At 44.8% G+C, this 21,718-nt stretch overlaps 1 protein-coding gene across 2 annotated transcripts in view; it reads right to left on the reverse strand.

Moving 5' to 3' along the window:
* Positions 1-21,718, reverse strand: part of PRR14L (proline rich 14 like) — a 57,191-nt gene that overhangs the window by 5,889 nt on the left and 29,584 nt on the right. For both annotated transcript variants that reach the window (XM_031948949.1, XM_031948948.1), the window contains exons 4-6: positions 5,358-10,407; positions 1,914-1,988; positions 644-812 (exon numbers count right to left, since the gene is read on the reverse strand). In XM_031948949.1, coding sequence (XP_031804809.1) covers positions 644-812; positions 1,914-1,988; positions 5,358-10,407 — 5,294 coding nt within the window. The remainder of the gene's footprint in view (positions 1-643; positions 813-1,913; positions 1,989-5,357; positions 10,408-21,718) is intronic.

The raw sequence follows: 21,718 nt of genomic DNA on the forward strand, positions 1-21,718 counted from the left end.
ACTGGGAAACAATCACACAATTCAATTGTGAAATCTAGAAAGTATAAATTCCTCACGCACATCCCATTGTGCTCTCCTACCCACCTGGGACCCCACCTTATTCTGAGAAATGTATGAGAACACAAGGGTATAGTGGAGCTAAGAAAGGAACGGAAGAGGCCCAGGGATGGGGATGTGCGCTCTGGGGGAGGTGGCCAGGGAAGCGAACCACGACAGGGGCTCTGGAAGTATGAAGTCACACGCTTATTCGGTTTTACAATTTGGCCAATCACGAAACACACAGCAAAGAGCCTGGTGGCAGTGCCAAGTGAGACAGTGGGAGGAAGACCCTGACTGGCAGCTCTAAGGCGGGCCCAGGAGAAGCATAAGGAAGACTTGGGGTACCCAGGGCCATGACTAATAAGAAATCTCTCCATTGACGGTCACAGCCCTCTTTGAGATCAGATTACAGAATTCAGGCACTCAAAGGGACCTGAGCCCACCCCAGTCCAGCCCAGCTCCGCCCAAAGTGTCCCTCCCCAGCAAAGGAGGGAGATACACCACTTCTAGGGCAAACCATCTCCCGCCATTCTTGGCTCTAGCCTCAGGGGCCCAGCAGAACAAGGTTCCCAAGGGAGAAGGGACTCCATGCCCGTAATTTTACCTCTTTCTGGGTAGTACTGCTGTGCTGACTGGAGCACACAGGGGGGACTCGCCTAAGCTCTTTCAAATTAGGAATCTGGTAGTCAGAGGTGGAAAGCCGGAGCACACTGACCACTGGCTCAAAGGCTAAGCAGGACTTTGGTGCCAAAGCAGAGACTGGAGATCCCGACCTGAGATAACAGAAAGGAGAAAGAAGGAAGCATTAGAGCTGACCATTTCTTGGTTCAGTCTGGCTGAGAGGGTCAGTGATTTATAGGTACTTGTTTTTAGAGGATCCCTGAGCCAAGAGGTAGCTTGCCAATCCCTGCTCTAGCCCACTGGAAATGGAAAGCAGGCCTGAAGCCAAGATGAAATGATGCTGTTCTCGGCCATCCCCTTTCAGAAATAACACGTGAGCCAAAATTCCTTTTTGTTCCCTGAAGGAGCCTTCTACAAGCTGGATGCCAGTAAATAGCCCAGGATATTAATGCCATCTCCGGCAAATGTTTACAAAATGCTTTCCTCTTGTTATCTATACCCAGAGAAAGAACTAATTGTGGCTGAATCCATACTGGGATAGACTTTTAACTTTTTTTTCCCCTGGAGGTTTTTTCTTGTTGTTGTTGGTTTTTTGGTGGCAGAAATCTAGGTTTTCTTTCGCAATAAGACTTTTACGGAAAGGTTTACATAACTTCACATGTGCTTTCTTGATGGAGGTTGGGGGGAAGGAGGGAGAGAATCTGGAACTCAAAGATTTAAAAATAAATGGTAACAATTCTTTTACACGTAACTGGGCAAAATAAAAAATATAAAATAGTTTCTCCTTAACCATTCTGTGAGCTAGAAAGCACAAGTGCTATCCCATTTTACCAAAGGAAATGGAAGGCTTGGGAGGGGTCAGACGCAGAGAACAAAGTCACATCTGTGACTTTCTTCTGGCCCTAGGGCTTCTCTGCATGGTTCCCACCTGGCCAGAATGTACACAACTTCCAAGTTCATTCCACCTTTTAGAGGAGGTGGAGAAAGGGCTCGTGGTTGGAAATATCTTATGTAATAAAAGATTATGGAACACCATGGTCAAAAGATATACTTGTCTGATAAAGAAGATGAGCTGAGACCCCATTCATATCAACACATTAGAAGGGACACCCAGTGCTTCTGGAGGCTTTTTTAGTTAATGTTTTAAATGATCTAAATTCATCCTTGATTTGCCTCTTTCCTTCTGGGTAATTCAGCCTCCACTGGAGTCCCCATCATGGTGAATGGTACACAACAGCTGGTATGAAGCTTACCTAGTTGGACTGTCTGTGGTCCTAACAGGGGTGGCTTCCATGCCCAACAGAGGCACGTGTGGTAGGATGGCATGGCTGGTGTGGAGGAGAAAAAGGATAAAGGCAAGCACGTTAAGGACAAGCAATAAGAGAGTAAAAAAGTGTGATCCCTGGGGTGGTTTTAAAAACCCACCCTAATTCAAAATTCCTGAAGAAAAAGTCTGGCATCTTAAAAGAAAACAAAACCCCCCCCCACCATAATCCTCCTAACCAGAAGAGTATCAGATAACTTGGACAGGCTGGTAGTCATGGCTTGCGTTAGAGTTTAAAGAGAAAAGATTTCTAAGGATGAAAAGAAGGGAGTGAGACGAGCGTGAGTGTGAGGGGAGCGCTTGGAAACAGACCATCCATTGCTTCTAAGAGAGCACGGCTTATTAAAATGTGACTCAAGGAAAGAAAAGATGTCCAAAGATGTCACGCATACATGAAGACTGCACAATTTCCTGGACACCCAGTGCTGCTCTGGGACGTGGACAACTTGCTCAGGATGCTTTCATCTACCTTACGGAGGGCAGAAGAAACCAAGACTGGTTTCTGGAGCAGGGATCCGTGGAACATAAGTGGGATAGCAACCACCAACAGGGCTGTTACCTTAATGATTAAGTGGCTAGTTTTAGCAACTCACCATAAACACTCTGCTCTCTGATTTGGGAGGCCTATAAAGCTCTCCCAGTAGAATGAGTCCATTATCCTTCTTGGAGAAAATATCAATATTTACATCCTCCTGAATACTATTTTCATTGTTGAAAATTGAAATGAAATGGAATAATTTCATTATTGAGGCATTTAAGGGTTGCCTAAAAACAATTTCCTCACAACACTAAGAGGTTCTGAAGGGTTAGAAGGTGAACATTCTGTCAATTCAAGTTCCTCGGGTAACCCTGAGTTGCTGCTGCTGAGGCCATTCATATAGCAGGATGTGAAGGTGACTGGCTGGGCCCTCCCAGGACCCAACCCTGCCTTTGCATTGACAGGTTGAATCTCTTCTCCGCCTGGTCCATAAAATGACAAGCTTGTGTTTCTTCTCTAAGTCTCCTCGCTGCTCTGAACAGTTTCTCTAATCTATGGGGAAAAGCAACCCCAGACATTGACAGAAAAAAGTATGAAAGTCTCTGTCCACCCAAAAATTGTCAGGCAATCGAACATCAGTCCCATGGCTAGTGTGACAATGCTGTGATCGGCTTAAGTATATGATCCTGACCTAAGGACAGCTCGTGTTGCCTCGGTTAAGCCAGTTAGTTATTCTCCTTGGTTCACTTCTAACCCTGACCGCATCTTTAAGGTGGTGATTGGATCTGCCTGTCCTGTCTCGCAAGGGGATGCCAAGGCTCAAAGGAGGTTTTCGAAAATGTAACAACATGAGACACATGTATATTATGATAAATGGAAGCTTTGGCTGCCCAAAGCTCTCCCTGCCGCTGCATTAAAAGATTGCGATAGTCAGTATTCTTTCTCATGCCCTGCTTAAGGAGGGCATGAAATCCTTTGGCGGATGTCTACTACTAGTTATAGTTAAAAAGAAAAGCCTTCTGAAGGCCATAAATGGAAACCTGAGTTCCACACTTGGCTTAGGAAATGATCTCTCAGCCCTGGCAAGGAATTGTGAGGGACCTTCTCGAAAAGCACATGGCAGGATGGGAACCCTTAATGACTGGGAAGGATCTCAAACTAAGGAAAAGCTCCCGTGTCCTCACAGGTGTCACTGTGGCAGAACAGCCTCTTTCTCCCTCTGTCCCTCCCTGTGAAAAAAGCCCCCAAACACCTGCATATCATAACTCTTAAGAATCAGAGACAGAGAAATCAAGAAACAAAAAAGAGAAACAGAGAGAGATGACAAATGGGAATGAGTGTGTCGATCTGGGAGAGAAAAATCATATGGAAGAGGTTCATTCCATTCATCATATGGTGAAATGATCAAGTGTTGAACCAAACTCAACTCTGAGACTTTTCCAAGAGTTTAACAGACTTAATGGCTCATGTTCTGTGCACAAGAGAGCAACTGTGTGTCGGGGGCACTCTGACAGCAGGGCTTCTGTCATTCATCAATCTGATTTGTTCCCAAGAGATCAGTCAGGGCACAGGCCACCAGGGCTTGACCCAAGGATCTCAGTGGCCACTTCTTATATCAGCCACTGCCCCATTCTCAAGATCTTTAAGAAAAAAAACCCTGAGGTTCTTGGGAGCTAGCTACTTCTGGGCTTTTGTTTACATTTCCAAAATTCTGTTTTTCTGATAAGCCCCAAAACCTATCAAAACTAGCAAAATATTCTGGAAGCACAAGACAAAACCTGAATGAGGGACATTAAATTAGTCTTGGCTCCTCAGATTTTTTAATAAAGTTTTGTTTTTGTTTTGTTTTGGGGAGGAGAAGGATGGGATGTTCATCTATTTATGAACAAGTTTCCTAAGTGAGAAAGTGTCTACCTACAATAATTCATTTAACTTTAAAAAACATTAAGCATCTATCCACTACGTGCAATGCACTGGGAGAACAAAAACATCAAATAATCTGCCTCTGTCCTTGATGAGCTTCCATTCTATTGCAGTCACCAGAAAGTGGTGGTATGTAGGAAGGAGATATTTCTTGTGCTTCAGCATCCAGTGTTTCTTTAGGAATCGAAAAGTGCAGAATCAGGCCAGTCACAAGTGAGAGCAGAAGGCAGCATTCCATTTCTTCGTCTCTTAGCTTTCACAAACGACGAAGCTATTCCCAACTGTTGGGGAGAGAAGTGCTGGCCTCTGAAGGCACAGCTGAATAAGGTGTTTCCAGGCCACGACAGCTCTGATGCTACGCAGCGAATCCTTCAAACCAGCTGGAAAAGGGTCACGAGATAAATTCCATCATGCTTGGATAATGAATGTTCTGAGATCTCTGTAGAAAGTTGCTATAGCAGAGATCACATATATGGAAGCATGGGGCAAACTGCAAAGTGCTTTAATGTAACTATCATTGTATCATCTTTTCTGATGGGGTTCAGGTGAAAATGATCACAGGATGTCACTTTATTATTTAGTTCTTATTACTATTAACCTCTCAGCGATACATTATCAGAAGTTATATATGTTCATGTTGAGTTTGGCCAAGAAGTTTGAAAAAATATGGAGGCGAAAAAATAGAAAGAAATGAGTTTCAAGAGTGAGGAGAATCCAGGAAATGAAATAAAAAAAAAAAGAAAAGAAAAGAAACCTTGTGACAACAAAAGGAGTCTAGACAAGACTTACTGGCCTTTCTCTGCAGAGCTGGCCAGTTATCAGAAGAGGAAGGCAGAAGGAAAAGGCCTGAAAAGAATCCTGTGCTTCCCACTCAAACTCAGTCCCCTTCTCCTTTGCCCAATGGCAGGGATTATACACTGAACATTTGAAAAAAAAAAAAAAAAAAAAAAAGCCGACAGACTTGGACATTACCTGTTCCTGATGCCCAGAGTTGGCGGCCACTTGCTGTGTTTGGAATGGAGAGTAGTGATTTCGAAGGGGCAGGCAGAAGGACCATGCTGGCTCCATATGGACAGTACCCTGCCCACTGAGTGGGGCAGAGAAGGGAAGAGACTGTTGGACAGAGATGCTTGAAGCCTTAACCCTTTGAAGCCCTGTGTAAACTGAGTCATGAAGAGCCTCTGGATGGTAGGCAAATGACTGGATAAGCTCCTCCTTCTCGTCCAGATCCTATAACATCCAGGGGAAGAAAGTGCTAAAACTGTATGAAGGCCAAGGACAGAGCAACCAGCTCTGACCTTTGTGATAGCATTGCTTCCAGGGGCTTGCCCGGGAGAGAGGGTCTGCAGGGCAGCATGGGAGCGCAGCTCACAACCGAGCCCTGCATCTTCCCTGAATGTGGCTGTCCCTGAAGAACCCTGGGACATAAGGAAGGAAACGGTCCACTTTGGAGGCTGAGGCGGGTGCACGGGATCCCCTGATGGGGCACTCTCAGGAGGGGAGCAATGCTCAGAAAAAATTCTTGTAGAATCACTTGTGAGCTCTGAGTCCAGGTTCATGTGAAAGGATATTGGGAAGATTTGTGCATTGAATTGCAATGATGGCATTTTGTTCATCAAATCTAAGAAGCCTGCTCTGAGAGCTTCGAGGGGATAAAGTGCCAAAGGCTGATGACCATCAAGTGTCTTGTTGCACCCATAATCACCGAGGCGTAGGCTAAGCTGCGTCATGTTGTGGGGAGATTCATCCTGGAGCTTTTTAAACCTGAGCCATTTGTAGGTCTCAGCCACCGGAAGAAGCTGGGCAGTTGATGGCTGACGTCCTAACTCTTGGGTCACCGTAGACGCAGTCAGCAGCTTCCTGGCCAGAACAGACAGCTTGCTTAGCAAGGCCAACTCTTTGGTAGGTTTCTCAAGCCTCGTGCTGTTCAGCACAAGGCGTCTCAGGGCTTTTGGCTGGGGCGTGTGATTGGCCCCCGAAGCAGAGAATGGAGGGACAGCAGAGGACCAGCGGAGGATTTTGTGTTCTTTGACTGAGCTGGTTTCTGAAGCATTCTTTCGAGGAATCCCTGCCTGGACATCATTCGTGTTTCTTCCAGTCTCGTTGGGCTCATGGTAAGGGACATTTAGCTCCTTCTTTAATGATGGAAGAGATTGTCCTTGCCATGGGATAATCGCAAAGGTACCGTATGTATTCTCCCATTCAGAACCACTAATGTCTTGTGATGTCCTAGTGAAAGTGGGGAAACTCGACTCTGAGTCATCCATTTTTAGAAAAGTTTGAGGAAGACACTCCTCCTCCGTCACCTCTGCTCCTATGGTATCCTTCAAAGGGCTCTGCTCATGGGGGTATCTCTGAAGGTGGCTTCGACTTGTCGAGTCTTGTGACACCGGGCCCGTTGTTGGCCCAATAAATGGCTTGGCGTTCAGTGAAGCTTCCTTCTCGGAAAAGGTTCCTCTTTTCTTTGGCTGCGTGCCTTCTCGCCCTCCTTTAAGACGCCTGCAGCCCTGGACAGCCTGAGCTTTCTCTGTTCTACTCCTGCCACACATCCTCTTCCGTTTAAAATGCGACCTCTGAGCATCTGAATTCTTTTCACCACCTTCTTCTCTCAACATTTCCCCTTCAGATTCCTCTCTGACTTTTAAGTTATTTAATATCCCTTGCTGTTCTTCTGTCTCTCTTCTGTTCATTTTATTTTCGAGATTCAGTTCAAAAGATGAAGTTGTCATAGAGGAGACCAGCTTTGGCTGGAATGTTCCTGCTGTATCTCTCTTGCCTGCTGTATCAATGTTAAGGCTTCTCTCAGGTGCTCTCTTCTTCCCTTTAGTCTTCATTGTGCTATTCTTTAAAATTTTGGGAAGTACTTTGACATCTGCTGACATAGAAACATGTTCTGGTTTAGCTTTTTCACCAAGATCATGCTCTCTGGAAGAACCTTCTAAGGAATCTTTCTCATTAAATGCAGAATTCATTTGTGGCCCACCAGTTGTTCCTTGTGTCTCCCCTGGAAGTATTCCTTCAATAATTCTCCCATTCATGGTATCTGACAACTTTGCATCTGGCTCATGATTGGCAACAGACCCTATCCCACGGGCCAAGGAGCTCTTGGGCCCATGTGCTTCACTGTCTCGTGCCGCTTGACCCAGCTTCTTGCCCTCCCAGCTCACAGGATTACAAAGACCACCATGACTCTGGTCTCCCGATGGTGTCCCTGTACAAGAAGCTAATGTTTTCAGAGGTCTCATATTAAAGGATTCGGAAGCACCTGATACAACAGAGTCCTCCTCATCTATTAGTCTTTGAAATGGAACACGGACTTCTCCCTGAGGCTGGTCACTACTCAAAGGCTCATCTCTCTGAAGCCAGGACAGCTCTTCTTGCCTTCTGTGACTCCTAGCTGCACCAGATTCTTTCATTTCTAACGCCTCTTCTCCAAGCTTATTATGAAGATGAGCTGGGGCAGCTCTGCACGCAGTCGATTCTTCATTATCGAGGGAGGTATTAGAAACATTTTTCTTTGGAAGACCACAAGATGGCTGGACAGTGCTCAAGTCATTAGTTAGCAGTTCTTTGTGAGTGGAGCGCAACTCTTTGTTAGGTTTTGAAATCTCTTCACTCTTATGACTGTCTGTGTTTTGGACATCAAAGATCCCCACAGCATGATGTCTGCTCATGGAAGATTCACTTTCACTCCAGGATTCAACTGGATTGTTAAGGTCACTCTGGCGTTTAAGGCCTTTATTTGTCCCATCTGCTTGGTTTATACCCTTCACATCTGAGCTCTCTGTGCTGCAACACAGGTCCTTCGGCTCTGCATTATTTGGAATGTTTGAGGACAGCTTACTTTCTGAAACGCTAACTTCAGAGGGATGGGCTTCGCCAGGTAATGCAGTCTCCTTACTGGACGCTCCCAGTTTCTTTCCTTTTCGGGCTGAGCTTGCTATGAAATTTCCAGGCTTAACATGGCTCAAGGCAAGTGTGCTTTTGCTTAAGGCTCTGCTGAATAATGAACAGGAAGCCACTTCATTCCTGACCTTGCCTTCTTGAAAACTATCTTCAGTTTCTTCTTTAGAAAGTTGACTTTCCCCTGAGGGATGTCTCACATTGAGGATAGTTTCTGCCGGGCTACTTTCTGTTCTTGGACAGTGAAGATCACTGGGCACCAACATGTCTTCAGAGGTCAATATAGAGCGATTCTCAGCTTCTGAGGAGGTTGCAGTGGACTTGTAGGCAACACCCTCTGAGCTTACGTCCTCTTCTGAGGTGTTTTCAGCTCTCTGGAGGCAGCTGTGACATCCCTGGGATTGAGCACTTTCATGCTCTGCCTCTTTAGATAATCTGGATACTGCTAACATCGCCTCTAGATTTCCCCCAACTGTGTTTTTTGGCACCCTTTTAAAGTGTACTGCCTTAGTGCAGACGTCATGATTCTGGGAAGAGGCACGGCAGGTGGTGGCACCTGGGCGGAAGGCATCCTTCACATTGTTCATGTAAGTCAGAATGGTTTGCTGTCTGGCAATGACCTTGTCTCCATCCTCCAAAATTGAGTTAGCCTGTTGCGGAGAAACCTCACTTATTCCCTTGCAGACTTCTTCTGCATTATCACCTAAAGACAACTCTTGGCGATCCCTTGCTTCACTGTGGTCACGAGCATTGAAAGACTTCTTTCCAGATAAGACACATAAAAGCTCCTCTTTGTCCTCACTGGACTCAGCAGGGTGTGAAACAAATTCCTTCTGCTCATAAGAAGCACTTCTCTGTCCATCTACAAATGGAATAACACCCCTCTTTAAGAAACCCAGAGTTTCTTTCACCTCAGGCTGGTTAGCAAGGTCACGTTTTTTGTCCATTTGGAACTGGGTTAGAACTCTATTGACCTCTGAGACTTTTCTTACAGGCCTGGGTGGTTCATCTGGCACAGAACAAGCAGCGAGGTCTCTTTTCTCAGTGGTGCTTCCTGGGCCTGTCTGGCTGCCAACCAAGGAGCCAACACTCCTGTCTAATATGCTTGGGTCTCCACAGACGGTCTTTTCTGATTCTTCATTCTGCATCACCAAGTCGTCACTTTCCTCTATGGTGTCTTCATCATGGTGTAGGTCGCAAGGACAAGTTGCCCTCTTGCCTTCATGTCTGTTGACATTTTCTTGAATTTCTGAAGGGACTTTTACAGGATCTCCTTCTGAGGGAGAATGAGAGTTCTCTTGTTGGAGACTTCGAGAGCTCTGACTGGGGCTGGGTATACAGCAGCCATTACCACGGACACATCCTCTCTGATCCCTGGCACATTTCAAAGGAGGTGTGCTTTCTTCTCCTCCTGGTGTTGAATTAACAGGAAGTACTTCTCGACTTTTGCTCTGGACACTCTGAAGTTGTTCTTCCTCCGCTAGTCTAGAAGCGGAGCCTTCTTTTCTCGGGATTTCTCTGGTCCAGAAGGCTTTTTCTGTCTTCTGCAGAACGTCTCCAGAGCCACATTCTTCAGTGGAAATACTCCCAGACCCCACACAAGCTAAGCTCAATGGGAAAGGTGACTCTTGGGGGTCTGCTTCCAAAGGAAGAACGCCATCTTTCTTGCTCTTCACCTGAGGAATGCTGGTCTCAGAAGGACTTTTAACATCCCAGCCACAGCTGTGTTGGTGATTGTCGGTGGCTTCGTGGTCAAGGCCCAATCCGGATGGAACTTCTCCACTAGACAACGGGAGGCTGGCACTGCCCTCTGGTGATGGGCAAACACTGGATGTTTCACATTCTTTTTCTGTTGAAGGCGCTTTTGTCAATCCAGGCTTCACAGAGGTTAAAGGTTCTAGGGACACTACGGTGCTGGTTTCTGAAACCTCACAACTGGTCATGATTTTGTCTACATCTGGGCAGTCGATGCACCCAGGTGGGAGACTTTTACTCACTTTGTTATTCCTGTGTTCTGCATTACTAATCATCTTAGTCCCATTGACCTTCATACCTTGTCCTTCTTCAGTAGGTTTTGGCAGAGTTTCAGTTGTAACCTGTACGTTTCCTTGGTTTTCTTCTGCACAAGAGAAATGAACCCAAATCAGTATGACATGCCATTTAATAAAAATGCCCCAATCCTTTTGCTTTAATTTTATTAACAAACCCTTATTGTGGGGCAGGAGAAGAGTGCTGGATCCAGAGTCAGGAGACCTGGGTACAAATCCCGCCTCTGCCACTTGATACCTGTGTGACCCTTCCAGTCTTTCCCGTTAAAAACTGGCCTGCTAGCTGTTCCGCCTCTGTGCCTTGGAATAAGTGGTCTCTCATGGCTAGAATGCAGTCCTTCCTCACCTCTGCCTCTTTTAAAGCATCATTTTAAAGAAGGTACCACCTTGTCCACGAAGCCTGATTTATTTGCAAGTTAATGACACATTCATGTTGAAATGATTTTGAATATATCTGTGCTCATGTTGTATCCACCCAGTTGAATGTATGCTCCTTGAGGGCAAAGACTATTTCATTTCAGTTTTTGTATCTTCAGAGCCCGGTACACAAAAGGTACTCATTAACAAATGTTTGTTATTGATCAAATGGGGCAAGTCACTCAACTTCTCTGGGCCTAGTTTCCTCATTTTAAAAATCAGAACTAGATAACCTTAAAGGTCCTTTCTAGTTTCAAGATTATGCTGCAGGGTTCTAGAGTTCTGTTCTTGACAGGCCAAGAAGCATCCATCAGGTGGAGATGGCTGCTGGGGCTACAACCTGTTAAGCCCTAGGACCACAGTAGAAGCTGGAAGAAACAAACAAGTCTGGTGAGCATCTTTCTCCAAAAATTATTCGTTAAGTCACTCACCCAGGGAAGTGATGGACCAAGTCTCTATATCACATACTAACCATTACACAGATTCCTCATTATCTCAAAAAATGGCTAGCACAGCCTCCCTGAAAAGGAAGCCCTCATCCTTTCTCTATGATTGATGTTACCTTTGAACAGATTAAATCACAAGAGTTTTAAAGAAGGTCCCAGGTCCACTCGACACACCTGGAATATTGGTTTCAGTGCTGGGCACAACGTTTACGGAACACATGCCCAAGCTACAGTGCATTTATCAAGAGCAGGGCAACCAGGCTATGAGGTTCACTTAAGTGTTGAGAAGGAGCTTGATAAAGTTAGAAGGTGAACTCCTGGAAGGTCTTATTTATTTATATCCCTCTGGAGTTATCACAGTGCTTATTCTATAACAATCTGGATCTAGGCTCTTGTCTCTGAACTAGTGTTTTCAAAGCTGACTCTTTCAGAAGATTAATAAAGTTGTTTTTTCAAAGAATAAAAAAACCTCAACTTTTTGTCAAATTCCCTGCTCTTTCCATCTTGCTTAGATTTTAATTTGATCTCGAAGGCCTAGGCAAGGATTATTTCAGCCTGTACAGTGGCCCGGGACAGTGCTGACACAAGGGTGACAGTGAATAAATGCTAATGGATTGAATTTTTGCTCTATGAAAATCCAATCACTTCTTGTTTGTATAAAGAAGACTAAGTAAAGAGAAATTTTAGCAGCATTTGAGGTGATAATACACCTTAAGTCCATGCATAATGTTTAAGTGACAGCTCATGCAAGCATCAAAGATGTGCAGAATTAGCCTCTGACTCTTAGCCCTCACCCAAATCTGGCCACATGGTGGTGAATCTTTGGGTCACAACAGCTGTGAAGGGCTTGAGGTCTGTGTTGGGGGAAAGAGCTTCCATACCAATAACATCAGAGATATTCAGAGGTTTGATACAGGGGGGGTCTCTTTCTGATGCCTCAAAGTGACATGGACTCGGAGCTAGTGGGACATGGCTGACAGCCCTAGAGCTGGAGCTTACCCAAGGTTAAACCAGGACTGGGTCTGATGCTCTTCCCACCACGGTATGCTGATGGGAACCTGAGCAGATCATACAGGTCTAGAGATGCACAACTTCCAAAGGCTGCTCCATGGGAGATGAATACCTTTGGCCACAGCCCTGGGAGAGCCTGTCTACTGAAGTACCAAGGGAGCAGAATCTACACTGGGGGTGTTACCATACGGATGAAATGAGAGCTCCCTGAAGTACTTACAGGGGTGAAGGTTTTAATTAAGACACCTGCAGATAGATCAAAACAACTGACAGGTGTGAGAGACGGTAGGAGAGCCAGGGTCCCTACCAATGATAGTTTTGGTCAAACCCATCTGTGTACAGGAGACAGAAAATTAAAATGGATGGGCTAATACACAAAGATTCAGGTGTGGATCTGCTGCTGCTGGGACATGGATGATGGTAAGGAGGATAGAGCTCACTTAATCCCTCAGCCCTGTGAGGCAGCTCCTTGTCATTAGTCCTGTTTTCTAGATAAAGGAACTGAGTATAATAAAGGAGCCCAACTAGGACCACAAAGCCAGGCAGGGCTAGAGACATTCTATAGGAGATTCTAGGAGATCCTATTTACAATACTAGGACATGCCACGGCAGAAATAGCCAAGTGACAATTGTGACAGTTACCCTCAGGTTGTGGAAAAGCTTGGTCAAATGACAACACTGAGGAGGAGCTTAAGATTGAATGAGAGCTGGGAGAGGGACTGGAGGGCATCTGGCTAAAATCTCTGGCTTTCACATAAAGAACCTGGGTCTCAGAGAATGCTCAGCTGTGCTGACTTCCCGTCCAATTCAATCCCACCCTTTCATGGTGGAAAGTGTGAAGATACAAAGACCAAAATCCAACAGTTCTTGCCCTTAGGGAGCTCCCATTCAAATACACCAGGCAACCTCCCAACCACAGTCGGCATAGGTCTGGTATGGAGTCCTTCTGAGTAGCCCTAAGATGTCTCCTACAGAGGACAGCAACACGATGAAACTTAAGGTCCTGGAGAAAAGTCGCCATTTCCCTCCCTTCCTTCTCAGGGGGGCAGAGGAGGAAGAGGAGACCTATGGTTGTAGAACAGTGTGGGTCTGTTTCACTGAATATTGTTTTTCTCTTTTTGTCATAAGAGATCATTTTTCCAGGAGAGAGAAGATGAGGGATAGATTAGCAAATGTATGTAATGTTAGAACAACAAAAGCTGAAAACCTGAAAAAAAAATCCCAAGGAGAAGGAAAATGAATTTATCATTTGAGTCCTTATTTTTATAAAAGAGAAACAAGACACAAAACATGGATCTGGATCATGTCATTAGAGAAAAATGCCAAAGATATCTTAGCCAGAAACAAGGACTGGTGTTTGCCAAAACATTTTATACCATCATTGTTCTGTGGAGTAAGAAACAAGAAACAAAATGGGTGCCCACTGGCTGGGGTATATGTGGTAAATGTCCCTAATGGAATAATACACCAGAAGAAACAATAAATATATTGAATTCAGAGGTACAATTGATGCAGAGGAAAACAGACTAAATTTTTTTAAAAGCCATAAAATGCAGATTGGCTGAGACAATGTAAAGAAATGGGGACTCCATCCCATCAAGGAAGGAACCCACTCTTGTCTTGAGACACGTAGCTGGCACTACCCTCCCTGCATTTGACACAAACCAAGGAGGGCTCAACGGTATGGGCCACATGTCAGTCTATTTTGCATTTTCTTTCTCTCCCTCCCTCAGTCTCTCTCTCATATATATAGCCCAACTTCTTGGTTGGTTGGTGATTGTGCTTTGTTCTTGAAGAGCACCAAAATGACATCACCATGTTAGAGTCAAGTTATGGTGTCTGACTGTAGCCAAGCAACCCAATAAAAATTTAGGATGACTGGCCACAGGTCACACACAAATAGTCCCTATGAACATTTGGGATGGCTTCTGTAGCTCAGGAGAGACGTGAAATGCACAAATTCAATTCTGCTTTGTGGTTTAAGATACCCCCCCCCTTCCCCCAATAACTGAACGTGAAGGTTGTGAAATGATTATAAGTAAATATTTTATATGTGTACCTGATTTATATATAAACAAACATTTCTTTGGTGAAAAGGAGTCATGAGTGTAAAAATATCTACAACTACTGACATGCACTCTACCCCATTTGAATGTCCCGGACACCAGGAATCACATCTTTGCCCTTCTTTGTCTCCAAAGCATTTAGTCTGGTGCTTAAGGCAGAGTAGATTTTTATCAATGCTTGCTGACTAATTTAAAAGTACTTCTGTACTAGATGTAGCTAGATGGCACAGTGGATAGAGCTCCAGCCCTCAGGAGGACCAGAGTTCAAATCCAGCCTTAGACACAACATTTGCTAGCTGTGTGATCCTGAGCAAGTTGCTTAACCCCAATGCCTCAAGAAAAAAAGAACAAAACAGAGGGTACTTATGTTTCTATTGACATTGTAACTGGGACAGGATCGGTGTAAAAATAAAGCTTCAATAAAACATTTGTAAAAAGCAGAAAATAAGATGAAATGCAAACATTAGGAAGAAATATAAAAAGTTCATTTGAAGTAAACAATCTGCAGAAAATCCTGAGATTGTTCTTTCAACCTACTTCAACCCCAGAAAAATATGCCCTTCTACCATCTGTCCTGGTTTGGGACTAGGCAAAGGGATATGAAAATAGAAATGTTAATAAAAGCCCTCAAAAAGAAGACTTCTTGGCCAAGTGTGGAGTTTTCTTGGCAAGGATTCTGGAATGGTTTGCCATCCAGGCCCTCATTGATATCACCAGAAGAGCGGAGCCATGAGAGTGATAGGCCACTCTTGGAGAGAATGCCGAGGCTTACAAGATGAGGACTGATAACTAAGGAATCAAGGTTAGTTGGGGAGCCTGGCTACATGGACATTCCCATTCCTCACAGCACTGGGCTGTGGTGGAACAAACTCTGGTCATGGAGTCATCAGACTGGAATCCTGACCCTTCCTCACAGGCTCTAGGAATCGGAACAAGCCCCTTCTCTTTGGGGAGCCTTTTGGGGAGCTTTTCTTCAGCCATAAAATGAGGACACCACTTGAGTGACGCTTTTCTTACAAGATCTGGGGAAGAAAACATTGCAATCCCCATCATGGAAGTTAACAGTTAGTAGGGACCTTGGCGGCCATCTAATCCAACTGAAGAAACCAACTCTGGTAAATTTACCCTCCTTGTCAAGTGGCAACCCAGCCTCTATCTCTGGGAGAGGGGGCCTAGCATTTCCTGAAGCTCCCCATGCCATCTGGACCCAGCCACCACAGTCAGGATATTCTTCCTATCATAAGGCCTCAATCTGCCTCTCTCCCACTTGCTAATTTTCAGGGTCAAATGGAGCAATACTTAAAAGTTATCTTGTACTGATTCTTCAGCTGATCCTTATGACACAGACCTATGGTTTCCAATACCCTGGTCAGCCTCCACCGAAGGCTCTTGCACAAGTGTGATTGTCAAATGCCTTAAAGTCCTGTAAGAATGTGAATTATGGAAATCTTATCAGAGAATGGATTTCATTTATGCTAGAGGAGCACCTGGGCACGGCACAAAAGTGAATTTGATCTCTACCTGGCTAGCTGGTTGCAATTATAATAAAGGATAAGATCATTCAATACTTAAGCAGGACTAACTTGGATAAAGAAAGGAGGCAATGTTCTTTCTATAACGGGAAATCACTTTTGTTTAATAAACTAGAATTCTTTAAGGAAAAAAAAAAAAAACCAAATAATGGCTAAGGAGGAGCCAGCTGGCATTGTTCAGACTTTCATAAAACCTCTGACAGGGTTACGTAAGTAAGATTATTTTTCCTCCCTGAATTAACTCACCCTGGAATTGGGCAGAACTGTTGTTTGAATAAAAAAACAGCTTAGGTCCTGGGAAACAAAAGATAGGAATAAACAGGCAGTTTCTGTAGAAGGAAAAATGTCAAATATGGATTCCCTCCACACTTGGTTTGGTTTGCTATAAAACGGAAAATAAAACCATACCATCAGTTAAAGCTAGGAAATGACTTGAGGTTGGTTCCATAAGCTCCCACAACCAAATTCAGTCAACCATGGGGCATGATCAGAAAGGGAAATGGACCCAGAGAAGTTCCAGAGAAAGGCAGCTAAGTAATGATGATGGTGATGATTACAAGAAGTGAATATTGGTATAAAGCTTCCTGTGTGTCAGGCATCCATACTAAACACTTTATATTCTCACTACATCCTCAAAACCACCCTGGGTGTTTGGTGCCATTATGAGCCCCATTTTACAAATGAACAAACAGGCAAACAGATTAAGATGCCCAGCATCCCAAAACTACATGAATTTGAATAGAATCTTCTTGATTCCAAGACAGCTCTCTATCCACTTAGTTCCCTGGCTGCCCCAAAGTGATGATGGGATATGGGTTTATATGTAGGGGTATACTCAAAAAATCATAATTCTCAGCTGGGAAATGTCAGTTAAAGGAGTTCAGACTGAGGGGGAAAAGGTTATGTTCAGACTTTTGGAGCAGCGTTATCTAGAAAGGAGGGGAACATCAAAACGGAAGCCACCATTAAAACAATATAAAACAAAAGGAAGAGTGAGTATCCTCCACTTATTTGCCCCAAATGCCAACTTAGGGATCTTATCCAGGTTTAACACTGGCTGCACAGCCAACAGGGACATGGAGCTTCTTGACCCAGGAGCTGGCAGAGAAAGCCTAATCTCAATAGACAAAAATGAACAAAAATCAAACTCAAGTTGCCTCTGAGGGAAGTGATGCTTCCTCAGGCCTCATCATTACACTGTCTGCCCCTTGCCAGCCAGCTCTCCAACATTTAGCCCTTCCAAGTTTTGTCACCCAGTGCTAGGCCCCTTCTCCAAATATATCCACATACCACTGTCCAAACCAGAAGAAACTGACCCCATGTGTATCTTGAACATCCTAAGGTCTCTCCTGATAGACAGGGAGCTCCTTGAGAGGCTATTTTGCCTTTATTTGAATCCTTAGCATTATCTGTGTTTATATTACTCTTTACTTTTGGAGGTTTCAATGACTGAAACTGGGGCTTGTTATTTGGTTTCAGATGTTCATGCTCAGAACCTGGAAGGAATCAAGAATATATGGGTTCAAGGAAGCTTTAATGTATCATGTCTGTTGTTTATCTCACAATTTTCTGTTCTGTGACCCCACACTACAAAAAATTACTTATAACAGAGACAGCACACTTCCCAGTGATCTCTAGAGTATTGTTGTCAACCTTGGCCAATAAATCCAAACTCTATTGGACAAATGATTATCCAATCTTTTTCTGAATCAATTTTCAATTTACCTGTCAGATGTTTTAGAAGTGATCGATCTTTTAATATCACCTTTATAATTTCTCATACACATCCCTCCCCCAATAACCCAAATCTTTTCTCATTAAGAAAAAAAAAGTAATATGCCACCCAATCCCACCACCATATGCAACACCACATCCTTCTTCAAAGGATGCAATACATTTGGCATTGCAATGGAATGAAATGCAAAGGCATTTCCTCATTTTTTCTGGGGCCCAAGTGGGTCATCATAATCATCCAGCATTGTTTCACTTTTTTTGTTTTGCTCTTGCCCACTGACACTGCTGACTCTACTGACTTTCCTTTCTAAAGGTTCAGTCCTTCCAAACTTTTCAGTCTTCATCATACTGTTCATTTCTTACTAGCAATAGTCCCTTACATTTGTATACTACAATTTCTTCATCCTGCCCCATGATTTATTCTACATCAAGGTGGGTATAATACTTTTATGGATATATGGAGCCTTTCTTTTTGTCACAGAACTCTCCATACTGAACTTTATTTTATTAGAATCCTTATGTGGATGATCCTTCTTTTTGTCATTGACCTCTCCATATCGAATTTCATCTTTTTATAATCATTATATAGATGCTGTCATCATGAGAGTTTGATAGAAAAGCTGGATGCACAAGGTAGTTTTATATGGAAGTGACTGAGAAAGGGGAAAGACCCTTTGAAGTCACATAGTATAAAACATGGCCATACCTTTCCATGAACCTTAATACTTCTGGAACACAAACAAAATGAAATAAAAAAAGAAATAGAATCAGGTCTAACTTGTAAAAAAATAACTGGGAATGGATAATAAGGCAGATCCTGTGCCCGGCCTGACTTGGATGCCCCACATACCGACTCCCCGTCTGCTGATAGTTGGTCAACAAAGGCCGAGTGGTAACCAGGAGAAACTGATCGACTGGCAGAAAGTTTCTCCCCTCACCATCATCTTTATTGGGAGCAAAGGGGTCAGCGCACCCCAGGGGGGTTGTGGGTGCCTCCCTCCTCCCCTTCCGGGTCTCCAGAGGTCATGGACCACTCTCTTTGCGTCCATCTTGGCCCAACCAGGCTGTACCACGGCAGAAAGCACAGGCCGTCCTCTTCGGTGACTCTGAGGCTGAGGCTGTCCAGTGCCACGAGGCTGTCCAGGGACACCAGGGCACAGAGCAGCTGGCCTGGAATTGCAAAGACCAAGGTTCAAATCCAGCCTCAAACAGCCATTAGCTGGCTAGTCCCAAGCTGGTCATTACTTTGCAGTTTGGAAGGCAATAACTGCACCTACCTCTAAAGGTTGTTGTGAGACTCAGACAGAAAATACCTACAAAGCTCTCAGCAGTGTCCAGTATACAGCAGGCCCCTACCAAATGCCAGGGTCATTACCGTTGCTTGCTGAGTCCCCACTCAGTGCTCGAGATAAGTATTTCAATTCCAGGGGAGGTGCCAACACGCCCTGGTGAGGAGGAGGTGCCCACAGCCATGTGATCCCAGGTCAGGGCCTGCTCTCCCCTCACACCCTTCCCCCCCCCCCCCCCCCCCAGACAAGCCACTGTCCAGAGCCCATTTTTTCATAAATACTTGTGGAATTACACGGAATTTGTCAAAGACTTAGCAGCTGTTTTGTGAAATGGTTTTCTGCCCAGAATAATAACACGCTCTGGGGGTGGTACCACAGGATCTAACTCACACACATCCAAAGGTATTCGCGAGGGAGGAAGAATGTTCAGTTCTAGAGGCCAGAGGCCTGTTTTGGGATCCTGAGACTGAGTGGATGTGGGTGCATGGGAAAACCACAGCTTTCAAAGTCTCGGTCCACTCACCTGCAAAATGGGGACATTGCCCCTTTCCTCCTAGGACTGTTATGGAGAGAAGTTCTTTTATAAAGGTACCATCTCAGCTCCTGTCTTGATCCACAGCCTTGGAAAGACTCCAAATGTTTTCTCTCCTTTTGTCTACTTTTCCCCTCTCCCATTAGTACCCAAAAAGGTTGGCTGAGCCAAGGACACATGAATATGTATAACGTGGACAAAGGAGAAGGAATACAGCAGGGGTATTTAGTGGGAGGTCCACTGGTAGATTATCCCAGATGAGCTAGATCCAGAAACAAGACAACAGCAGCCCAGGTTGGGGCTGGGACAATGGGTTCTCTGGTAACGAGGCTGGCCACGAGGGGCAAAATGAGACCCATGTTGTCAGGTGGAGTCAACAAGCCCGATTACTGTGCTGGACTCTTTATTTGTTGTAAGAGAGACCTCTCAGGGGCAGAAGGGGAAGGAGTCAGTGGCATGTGTTAGAGATGAGAAAAAAGCAGCAATAAGGCATTAAAAAGTAAACAGAAGAAAAGAAGTTTCCCAGTCCCAAAGGGTCTGACTTAGCAACTTCACTATTACAATATTACGTTTTTAAAAAAAGAAAAAAAGCTGCATATAAACCAACTCATGGTCTCACAAAGAATTCTGTCCTATTATGTATATACATAGATGCACCTCCCTCCCCCCCCACACGTGTTTGTTTTTGTTAATAATTATTAAGTTCAGAATAAAAGAGAATTTAAATCTTTTTAAAAATTCTCAGTATTTTCCACAACATGGCTCTCTGAGGCAGGGAGTTGAGCAACACAAAAAAGGCCTGGTGTGCACATCTCTGCCAGTGAAGACTTACGGGAGGTAAAAGGGTCTAAAGCATGGTCATGGGGGCCAACAAACCAGTTCCTGAGGAGCAGCACCTCCCTGGGGCACTTTCAAAGGCCTGCAGAGACCCAGGTGAGCAGGCTCCAATGAAGGCAGCATTTGATCAGGATGCAAAGGCCTGAAAGGACTGTAATCAGCCCAGGATGCATGGAGGCAAGCAGCCAGGGGACCATAAGACTCTCCCCCACTGCACCCCTGCTCTTTTTCTATTTCTCTAGAGACACACACACATACTTCTCCCCATTAATCCCCAAATCCTCTGTTACACCCCGTTCAATAAGACCTCCATTTTTAAAACAAGAACAACAACAACAAAAAAAACACCAGACAGTTGTTAGGGAGGCCTCTGTCCTTCCAGGTTGCTTGGAGGTTTGCCCAACTGGGGGGATGAGGGGGAATAAAGGATTCCTTCCACTCCCAGAGTCCATCCCTTAAAGGTGGCATCTAACTATGGTTCTTGAGGTTCCACAAATGAACAGAGAGACTGATTAAACACATTTACCACGTGGAAATTTTTGGGTAATATGTATTGATCTGCTTTCTAAACCTCATCCAAAAGAAATTAAAATGTGGATATGCTGGAAGACCTGAATTTGGAAACAGCCTCTACAGAAAGACCACACAGGAACCCAAACTAACAAATCCTCAGAAGGAAATGGGTTGCGGTGGAGTTGCGGGAGAAGAGAAATAAACAAAACCAAGCATAGGGATAGTATGGCAGCGCGGCTTTATTCAGCATCAGAACACGCTCTGCATGAGCCAAACCAAGCACGTTTTCGCAGAACATCCATCCATAACCATGGGACATTTCTCCATCCCATTAGATTCACAAACACCTTCCTCTTGCCCACCCACCAGCCCCAGTGACACTGGGCTTCTGGCAGCCCCCAAACCTTTGTGAATGGACACTATAAACCTGGGGACGTGGTGGGAAGGACAGGCCCTTGGTGTCAAGACTTAACACTCACTATCTGGGTGACCTAAACTCACTGGACTCAGTTTCCTTCTCTGGAAAAGGAGCTGGATGGGTGAGTTCAAACTTCCTTCTAAACTGGAGTCCAGGGTTAATGAAAACGATTTTAAATGCAAAGAGAAGATGTCATCATAGAACGGACTAAGCACCTTCTTAGAAGAGTGATCAGTGACTAGATCCCACAAGACTTTACTCAAGCTCTGCCATGGGCACAGTCAGGCAGGCTGGTCCCTGGTCATGCTCCTCATCTCTGAGCAGCGCTGCTCGGGACATGGATACGGGAAGCTCTGGATGCTGAGGTGGCCACGGACACGCCTCCAAACAATCTCCACAAATGTGGTCTGCCTTCCCTCTCCCCCTCCCCATTCTGCTCCCTCTGGGAGGAAGCAGCAAAGTTACTGTGAAATCCAGACCAAGAGGGAAATCAACCATGGGCTCCAGAGGCATGGGGGAGTCTGCTAGGGCCAGTCTGGGGGACTGGAGTGAAAGGGGAAAAAGGAGAACAGGGAGCCTCACCTGGT

This window comes from Sarcophilus harrisii, chromosome 1, assembly GCF_902635505.1.
Source record: "Sarcophilus harrisii chromosome 1, mSarHar1.11, whole genome shotgun sequence".
NCBI lineage: Eukaryota > Metazoa > Chordata > Mammalia > Dasyuromorphia > Dasyuridae > Sarcophilus > Sarcophilus harrisii.